The 10,093-nt window shown below is 43.7% G+C and overlaps 1 protein-coding gene across 2 annotated transcripts; it reads left to right on the top strand.

Moving 5' to 3' along the window:
• Positions 1-4,085: 4,085 nt before the first annotated feature.
• On the top strand, positions 4,086-9,862 carry LOC125892444 (MRG/MORF4L binding protein). 2 transcript variants are annotated; one of them, XR_007449742.1, is made up of 6 exons: positions 4,086-4,317; positions 5,089-5,210; positions 5,300-5,381; positions 5,853-5,927; positions 7,330-9,197; positions 9,236-9,862. XR_007449742.1 is itself a non-coding variant. In XM_049582469.1 (5 exons), the coding sequence occupies exons 1-5, from the start codon at positions 4,176-4,178 to the stop codon at positions 7,545-7,547; spliced, it is 639 nt and encodes a 212-aa protein (XP_049438426.1). In that variant the 5' UTR covers positions 4,086-4,175; the 3' UTR covers positions 7,548-9,862. The 2 variants fall into 2 exon arrangements, 1 of the variants encoding a protein (XP_049438426.1); XM_049582469.1 differs by having other exon boundaries at positions 7,330-9,862.
• Positions 9,863-10,093: the final 231 nt, after the last annotated feature.

Consider the following 10,093-nt stretch of genomic DNA (forward strand, 5'->3'; position numbering starts at 1 on the left):
AATCTGCAATATAGTGACGACAAATAATGCCATCACACTGAGACAGATCCGCCCCACAATCTTACAGGACGACAACATATTCCAAAACATCAATGCAATCAGCATCTCCACAATAGCAAGGGTTTTGAACAAGCATCAGATGACCATGAAGCAACTCTACAGGGTACCATTTGAGAGGAACTCTGATAGAGTGAAAGAGCTGCGGTACCAGTATGTACATGTAAGTCATCAATAATTGTTCAAATTTACATAAAAACTCTGAAAATTCCTACCAGAGCAACGGTACATGCTACAGTTTTGAAACTTCACCAAAAATAGCCCAGATACTGCTGAACCTTTTGTCCATTTAGACTCATTCCAAATTATGAAGTCAATCACTCTGTTTTTTTCAAAAACTGTAAAACTTATAAAACCTATCTCCTCCCACAATTTTGCCTCAATTGACTCCAAACTTGGTAGAGAGCATCATCAGACTGTCCTACACAAACGATCCACACAGATTTTTGATATTTGAAAAATTGAGCCTACAGTGCATGAAAACGTTTGACTGTAAATTGTACTGTAAACATATGCCATCCAGTTCTTGCTAAATACATTTTCAATCTTCTTGAAAGAATTTGACAAAAATTTCGAGTCATGGTTGATGAAGTGTGCCAAATTTCAGAATTTTATCTCAAAAACTGATTGTTTTTTAAAGCATTTTGAAGTTTGCTCTCGTGAACAATTGGAGTCAATGCAAAAATGGCATTTTTAAACATCAAATTTTCTCTGATGAAGCAAAACACTTATCGTTAGAAACAAATCACCAATATTTCCATGCTGTCAAGATGTAATATATGTATTTATATATGTTTAGATAACAGAATTTCTGACATTTTCACAATTTTTGAGATCTGCTTCAGCAACTGCTGCCTGGCCTGTGGCTCAGTGAGTTAGGAGCTGGTTCTTGGTGCTGAAGATTGTGAGTTCGAGCCTCAGCTAAGGCAGAATGGACTTTCTAATGTTACAGTAAAATCCTATGTTCATGCATCATCTTGCTATGTGGATTAGAGACTAGTAAAGTTGAAATAATTATGATCCCGACAGTTTCGCGGACAAATACTTTTTATCAACACTTTTCCCTATCCCTTGTCTAAAATTGCCCGGCCCGACCATTGCTGTGCAGCAGCTATAATTTTATCTGATTTCTGAGTCCAAGTACTCGCTTTATGTGACTACAACGTTTTGCTTTGAAAACTACAAGTGGAAGCTGTAGCTTACTGTATGATACAATTATCACAATAATCCTTCTTTTGAAGAATATGATATTACATATAAGAAAAGGGGGGAATGAGCTGAATTTGAGCCTACCAGATGTAACCAGGTGTAATGCCCATGATGAGATGGTGTGCTGGCTACTTGGCCACAAGGATATGCCTTTGGCAGACTGGTCAGAGTATCTGTCTATTTTGTGGGAAACTTAAGTTTGATTCCTGTTATGGCTCCCTTGTTTCACTGCACAAGCAGATCTGACATTGTGTCCTTACAGTAGCATTTCAGTCAGTGTGTTGATCGATGATGTACTCTACATTTATTTTATTTTTCCAGTATTTCCCCTTTCTCTCAAGTGCTTTCTGTCATACCTCTGTAGGCCTATATCCCTACACCTACCCCAGTTTGGAACCACTGCAGTAAAGCACAGGGCAGTATATTGAACTTGTGGAGGAGAATACAGAACATTCCTATGTAATTTTCTGTTGCATTGTATTACAGTCTACTGTATAACTGATTTGATGTTTTGTTTACTGTATTGTAGAGAATAATGGCATTGGAAGGGAACGAGACTCTCACATCCTCGTCTTTGTGGATGAGGCTGGCTTCAACCTGGCCAAAGGAAGAAGACGTGGCCGAATATTGTCGCCACCGGGCCACAGTCGATGTCCCAGGCTAGCGTGGGGGCAACATAACAATGTGTGCTGCCATTTCAGAGAATGGCGTTGCCGCCACATCCCAAGTCTCGCCCATATAACACCGCAAAAACTCCTCGTCTTCTTGGATCACCTGTATTCAAATCTGGTCCCAGAAAATGAGAGGTGCAGTAGGGCCTAATTTGCCAATGTTTGTCATTGTGTGGGACAATGTTAGCTTCCACCGTGGCCAGCTTATCAGAGACTGGTTCACTGCTCACCAGAGAATGATGAATGTCTTCCTACCACCATACTCGCCCTTCCTTAATCCTATCGAGGAATTTTTCTCAGCCTGGAGGTGGAAGGTATATGAGCAGCGGGCTCAGAACCAGAGGTCCCTGCTCCAAGCCATGGATGCCGCTTGTGGTGATGTCACACCAGATCAGTGTCGGGGATGGTTGCGACACGCACGTAGATTCTTCCCCCGTTGCATCGCACGGGAGAGTATTCGTTGTGATGTAGACGAAAATCTGTGGCCAGACAGACAGCAGCGGGAGGCCGGCCAGGAGAATGAGGATGAGGAGGCGGACAATGAGTTTGAGTAACACTCCAGCATTACAGTACTATAGTTTCTGTTGGCAACATATAATTTTCCTTTGTTTTGTGTTTGATGAATTTATTTGCAGTATATTGTACTGATTTTTTTTCACTAAGATGTATACCAGTTACTTTATGTGTGTGAATAAAAATACAATACAGTGACAATTTCCATGGCAGTGTGAGTGCAGTGTGTGATGTCAGACCTTGTAGGCTACTGTTGAAATCATCCTTCTTTTTCAGTTTGATACACAATTGTATTCTGTTATGTAGACAAAAAACATCATGAACCATGCAGTGACAATGAAGGACTAGACCAAGTTTGAAATGCAGAGATGAGGATATTTCCATGGACCGCTTCAATAATGACAAAACATCTAAGCATTTTGACCAGCAGTACTTACACAATGCCAAAAGGACTCAGCATTTTGGCGGCACTGACTACTTGCATGAGAAAATAATGTACTTTTGGCACATGAGTAAACTGTTTTGGGAGAGATATGACCTTTTGCTGGTAAGCCATGGTGTTTTGCTGAACTGTCCATGCTATTTTGACAAATGCACCTAGAGTTTCGAGAATGTATTTTCTGCTTCAAGAAATGAGCCAAAGCAATTGAGAAAAAACTTTGCATTTTGGTGGCACTGACTACTTAAATGGCAAAAGGATTTACTTTTGGCGCATGAGTTAACTGTTTTGGGAGAGATATGACCTTTTGCAGGTTATCTATGGTGTTTTGCTGAACCATAAGACTATTTTGCAAAATGCACCTAGAGCTTTGAGAATGTAATTTCGGTTTCAAGAAATGAGCCAAAGCAATGGAGAAAAACTGTAATTGGCGTAAAACATGGTTGTGCCCCTTTCACTTCTGTATTTCAAATAAAATAAGAGAACTTCAGTTCAAAATACTACACAACATTTATTCTTGTGACAACACAATTTCCAGGTTCACAGACTTGGATGATAAATGCACTTTTTGTGGGATTGAGTCAGAAACATTTACGCATTTATTCTGTATTTGCCCTGTGTCACCTGTGTTTTTGAGGGATTTTGAAAAATATATCTATGAAAAAACTGGACATATCATCACAGTCGGTCTGAAGGATATTATTACAAGATTTGTATGTAATGATAAGTCTTTGTCCTTTGTAATTAATCTTATGCTACTAATCGGCAAATTTTACTTGCGTAAAATGAGAATGTCCAAATCTCTGCCAAGTTTTCACGTATTTCTGGTAGATTTTGATTTGTACATAAATACTTTAACACTAACACAAAATAAGAAACGTGACTATACGCTGCAATACCTGAGTGACTTGTCATTAATTGATCTCGAGTAAAAGGGAATTTACTGTGCCTTTACTTCTCTTTGCTTTGTTTTTATTTTCATTTTGCAATAATCCTGACAAGACTTGATGTACCCTGCATTATACTGAAGTGATTATGTGCTCTATTGTGTGCCAAATGTCTGCATGTGACGTACACGTTGTTTGTATGACTTGAAATTTCAATAAAGTAAAAAAAAAAAAAAAAGCCCGATTTTAATATATCAAACCCGATTCTGACATTTATTCTGAAAGTCTTTACCCGGAAGTAGTGTGTAAGTTCCGGTCGCCGGCAGAGGCGGAGCGTAGCCGTTAGCAGTGTTAGCTTCTGTTAGCAGTGTTAGCTCGTGTTTAGCTTTATTGTTGAAGATGGGGGAGGCAGACGTGACGCTGAATCAGACCGATGAGAAGCCTCCAGACTCCGGCCTGGTGCCCGGGGAGGACTCGGTGGTCTGGAGCCATGAGGTGGAGGTCTGTCTGTTTCACGCGATGATCGGACACAAACCTGTCGGTAAGACTCCGCTAACGTTATCAGCCCGGTAACGGCTGTCCGGTCCGACCAGTTCACCCAGTTCACCCAGTGTGCCTCAGACTGGGAGTCACAGACTGTCTCTGGAAGTCCTGTAGATTGTATTTGATCTAATTAGGATCAAACTGAGGATCAGAAACAGTGTTAATGAAATAAATTCAGATTAAACTCAGAGCACAGAAGAGATGTGTTGCTGCTGTGTGGAGGAAGTAATCAGAGTACTCACTGAGACATACGTTACTACAAGTAACGTGTTCGTTCATACGTTACTACAAGTAACGTGTTCGTTCATCCTGAGACGAACACGAGTAAAAGTACAGCATTGAAAGCCTCCCTGCAGCAACAACACAACACTACCTGATACAGTATGTTGTTGTTGTTGTTGTTGTTGTTGTTGTTGTGTGGGGCAGATGGATGAACTCTTAGTTTTATAACGTGTGTGAAGAAGACATGACGATGACGATGACGATGATGATGATGATGATGATGAGTTAGGTAGTTTAGCAACACGTCAGTAACTCTGAGCGACCTCAGATGACAGCTGATGATAGATCATGTTAGTTTGATTTTAAATGGTTAAATTCATTCATCACTTCATTCATTCATTCAGTCATTAATGTGACCTGAGACTGTTCAGTGACTCTGTCAGGTTCTCCCACACTGTGTAACTGTGTGCTGTGTAAATAAAGTTTATTATAGAGTAAACAGTGTGTAGTTCTGTGTGTGTGTGTGTGTGTGTGTGTGTGTGTTCAGGTGTGAACCGTCACTTCCACATGATCTGTATCAGAGACAAGTTCAGTCAGAACATCGGACGACAGGTTTCCTCCTCTGTCATCTGGGATCACCTGGGAACCATGTACGACATGCAGGCTCTGGTGAGGATACACACACACACACACACACACACACACTGTCTGTGCAAGAGCTCTCATCATTTCTGAATCTGTGTGTGTGTGTGACGCAGCACGAGTCGGAGATCTTACCGTTTCCAAACACAGAGAAGAGCTTCTCTCTGCCTGATGACATCATCCAGGAGGTGAAAGAAGGTGAGAACATGAATCAGAACGATAATAATTCCTATTTTATTGCGGGTGTGTGAACGTCACACACTAACAGTCAGTGACACGTGACGGTCTGGTGCCTGCAGCTCCTCTCTGCCGCCAGCTGACCTGATGATGGCGCTGGATCAGTAAAGATGTTCAAGAGTTCATCCTGAGACGAACATGAACGATGAACCAAAGCTGTTTCTGTTCGAGGAAAAGTTTGTGTCCTCAGCAGCAGCTGCTGACAGACGGCTGGTTAGAGGTCAAAGGTCGTGGTTCAGACTGAACACACACACACAGCGCTTCATTAACACTGAAGCTCCGCTCACGTCTTGATCTGACTGGATACTCAGCTGGTGGTGTTTTGATGCAGCCACTCAGAGTCACTGTGCGGAGTCAAGTCCCTCTGATGGGACATTTAAAGTTGTTAAACTCTGTGTGTGTGTGTGTGTGTGTGTGTGTGTGTGTGTGCAGGGAAGCTGGGCTCAGAGGAGGAGACCAAAGAGGAGTTCAGGATGGAGCGAGAGCCTCCAGCTACACATGAAGAAGGTACTCGTCATCTTCACAGTGCTGTGGTCACATGACCCGTCCTGGGAGCTGAAAGGGTTAACATGTATGAGCTAAACACAGAGACCCTCTGAGGTGAAACACTGCTGCTGCTGCTGTCACACCAGAGTCAGTGAGATGAGACAAATGTCCTGTCAGAACAAGAAGACATGAACGTGTCGTCTCTCAGCAGAGACAACCAGTCTGACTTTACCTCTGAAGACAGGAAGCTGTTACTGATGTTGTTTCAGCCGCTCCCTGTGAATTCTGTCAGACTTTGAAACTTTGTCCAATCACTGCAACTTTACTACAAATCTAAATATTTAAAGGGATAGCGCACTGAAAATGTAAATTCAGCCATTATCTACTCACCCATATGCCGAGGGAGGCTCAGGTGAAGTTTTAGAGTCCTCACATCACTTGCAGAGATCCAAGGGGAGAGGAGGTAGCAACACAACTCCACCTAATGGAGGCTGACGGCGCCCCAGATTCAAACGTCCAAAAACACATCATTGAAACCACAAAATATCTCCATACTGCTCGTCTGTAGTGATCCAAGTGTCCTGAAGCCCCGACATAAAAAGTTGTTTGGAAAAACCTCATTTGAACTCTGTTTTTAGCCTCATTGTAGCCTGTAGCTCTGACTGCCTCTCTGGGCACCGTGCACACGTGTGCAATCGTGCGAGACCATGAGACATGGGCACCGCCTTCATGTGTGTGTGCTTGCTTTCGCTGGTCTTGGACAAGCAGTATGGAGATATTTTGTGGTTTCAATGATGTGTTTTTGGACGTTTGAATCTGGGGCGCCGTCAGCCTCCATTAGGTGGAGTTGTGTTGCTACCTCCTCTCCCCTTGGATCTCTGCAAGTGATGTGAGGACTCTAAAACTTCACCTGAGCCTCCCTCGGCATATGGGTGAGTAGATAATGGTTGCATTTACATTTTTGGGTGCACTATCCCTTTAACCCAGGTAAAAACTGATGTCACTATAGAGCGTGTTGATTCTGTCTGTTGATCACGAGGCTGCTGCAGGACAGACTGACAGAGACGGGCTCAGACTCAGAGTGGTGAAAACGTACATCAGTAACAGACGCCATATTTCATACATATAAATCATCATGGACTTTTTATGGTCAGAATATCTCACCGGGACATTTTGGTGTTTTTTACTTTTGTCTTTGCAGAGTGAGTTGGTTTGTCCTCAGGTTTGATAAAGGGTACTGACAGAAAGAGACAGACAGACAGAGACACATTTGAAAAGAAACCAAAAGAAGTTTGAGATGAGAACAGAAAAATGATCTTCTGATTTCTGTGTGTGAAAAAATTATGTTTCTGTTTCTTCATCACATTTGTCTCCTCTCTCTGTCTGTCTCTGTCCCTGTGTCCCTGTCTCTCTGTGTCCTCAGGCAGTAACTCATCGGTGAAGATGTCAGAGCGAACCAGCAGCAGTCGGGACAAGGAGCGAGAGCGAGACAAGGAGAAGGGAGGAAGTGAAGGAGGAGCATCAGGAGGAGGGGGAGGAGCCAAGGAGGCGGAGAAGAGGAAGAGGAGCCGGGCGGCCGAGAAACTGCTGTCGTCTTCCAACCCGGCGAGTCCAGGAGGAGCCAAGAGGAGACGCACCTGAGAGGAGGACAGACAGAGGGACAGAGACAGTGTGTGCGGAGGAGAGAGGAGAAGAATCTGCCGTCACAGGACTCAAACCTGCGAGCTGTGTGTCACATGACCGTCTGCTGTCTGACCACCACGGCGCATTGGATGAAGGAGGAGGAGCTTGATGTGTGTTCACTGCAGAGTGATGATGACGATGATGATGACCGCAGCCTGACAGAATCTGTCTCGTTATTTTCAGTTTAGTTCTGATGTTGTTTTCTCTGAAGCTTTTAGTCTCAGTTTGATGTCTGTGTCCAGTTTGTCCCGTGTCCTCTCTCAGACTCATTGTCACGCCCCTGTAACACTGTCCCACACATGATGGACAGTTTAAAGCCTTTCACTTCCTGTCTTCCTCAGTCTGACAGCGACCATCACAGGAAGGACACGCTGCGTTTAGTTTTGGCTGCCGAGCAGAAAACCTGCGAACACTGATACTCTTTGGTTAGTGAGGATAGCTGCCGATAGCCACCAGGGAAAATGACAGTGCATCCACTTCCTGTTTTGGTCGTGCAGTTGTTGACGCACTTCCTTTGTGCCATAAATGGAAAACCTTTTCACACAGAGATGGCGCTAAAGAGCCGCCACAAAGTCACGTCTTTATTTTACACAGAACCAAACGATGGCAGCGTCATGTGGCTCCAGTGTGTGATATCAGACAGCATGATGACATCACAGAGTCAAAAGAGGCGTGACATGTAACACAACAGCATCAGCCTCTAGTGTGAGATATAACAAACGTGTCCGCAGCTCTTTATAAACAATAACAATGACATCACATGTCAATAACAATCATTTAGTGTCCCTGTTATATGGCGGCTGATCTCGTCCTCTGCTCGGAGGGCAAGGAGCTCCTGTTAGCTGCTAACTGCTAACAGCTGCCCTTAAATCTCCTGCGGTGGGTCGCACACATCATCAGTCCGTCACACCCGTGCTGTCAGCTGTCCCTTTGACACAGGTGTTGATTTGGTGCGGTCACTACCTCGGCTGCCGGCCTAAAGGCGACGCAACTCCATCCTCCACTCCACGGTCGCATCTTTTATACAGAGCAGTGAGTCAGAATAACGATGCCACATTTACGCCCTGAACAGGAAGTGTAAATGGAGCTAGTTCCTTTATTTTCTCTGGCAGCAGACACCGTGAGAGTGATGCTGACAGGAAGCCGATGTAAACACAGATGATGTCATTCTTCTGTAGCCACGGTTACTCTGAATCAGTGTTTAAATTAAAGCAACAAACTCAGTTCAAACTGAAGCAGCAGAACCAGACGGCGCCTTTTTTTCCACGCAGTTTCTGTTTTTCTGGAAACATGCTGCCTACATTTCCCACAATGCAGTTGTCTGAGGTTTTGGCCATGTTGTGCCAGTAGCAGCTGATGTAGCTGGAGCCTGCAGCAGAGATGAGCGGCGGCCTGCAGAGGTCTCACTTCCTTATAACTCCACGCCGCCATGTTTTGTTCCTTTGTAGTCTTCAGCAGACGCTGACTCGAGTGACATCACAGGAGGACGTTCCTCAGACTTGACACAGTCGGTCAGAGACGCTGACGGTTTCATACTGCTGATGAAACATGCACCAGACTCTGTCCCTTGAGACTGGCCCTCAGCTCTCAGGTGTCTCTGTGTGTCAGGTGTGTCTGTGTGTGTCAGGTGTGTCTCTGTGTGTCAGGTGTGTCTGTGTGTGTCAGGTGTGTATGTGTGTGTCAGGTGTGTCTGTGAGCAGCCTGCAGGAAACAGCAGGTGTAAACGTTTCCTGTCGCCATGTCACAGAAAGGTTTTCATTTACAGCCCTGATCAATACTCTTTGGATAAAGGTTCAACATGATTGATCATCAAGTCTGTGTCAGGAACCACACGCAACCAGTGCGTCAATGTTTTTATCATCATTATCTTAAACATCAGGAGGTCAGCTGTTATTGAGACTAGAGAGAGGACATCATGTCTCGATGTGACTTGTTGTGGTCAGCAGCTCAGTGAAGATCATGTGACGACGGTTCAGGAGGTTTTTATCAGCTGACTGTTAAATATGAGGCAATAAATCTCAGCTGTCGTGTTTTTTTTTAATGGATATTACTGAATGTTTTTTTATTTTCCTGTGTGTGTGCGTGTGTGTGTGTGTGTGTGCGTGTGTGTATGTCAGAGCTGACCACAGAGTCAGCTGACGGCTCATCTTCAGACCATCGGAATAAAACGTTGGCGGACATGTTTAATTTATTGATGTGTGCTGAGCTGATGTTTGAGGCTGTTTGTGTCATTAAAGATGAACTCAGATCAGGCCACGCCTCCTCGTCTTACTCAACACATTTAACTTCAGCTGCTCGTTCTCAAGTGTTCACCTTTAATTTCTCGTCACATCTCAGAGAGACAGTGTGTGAGTTGCTGCACAACAGTTTAGTGTTTAGAAAAATGTTTGAACTGAAACTTTAGATTATTAAAAAGAGACATTTGTGTTGATTAACTGATCAAACGTTTATAAAGAAGTTAAAATTATTTTGACTGACAAACTGTGACATTAAAATTCTGTGTC

The sequence above is a fragment of the Epinephelus fuscoguttatus genome, linkage group LG7, assembly GCF_011397635.1.
Source record: "Epinephelus fuscoguttatus linkage group LG7, E.fuscoguttatus.final_Chr_v1".
In the NCBI taxonomy this organism is placed as follows: domain Eukaryota; kingdom Metazoa; phylum Chordata; class Actinopteri; order Perciformes; family Serranidae; genus Epinephelus; species Epinephelus fuscoguttatus.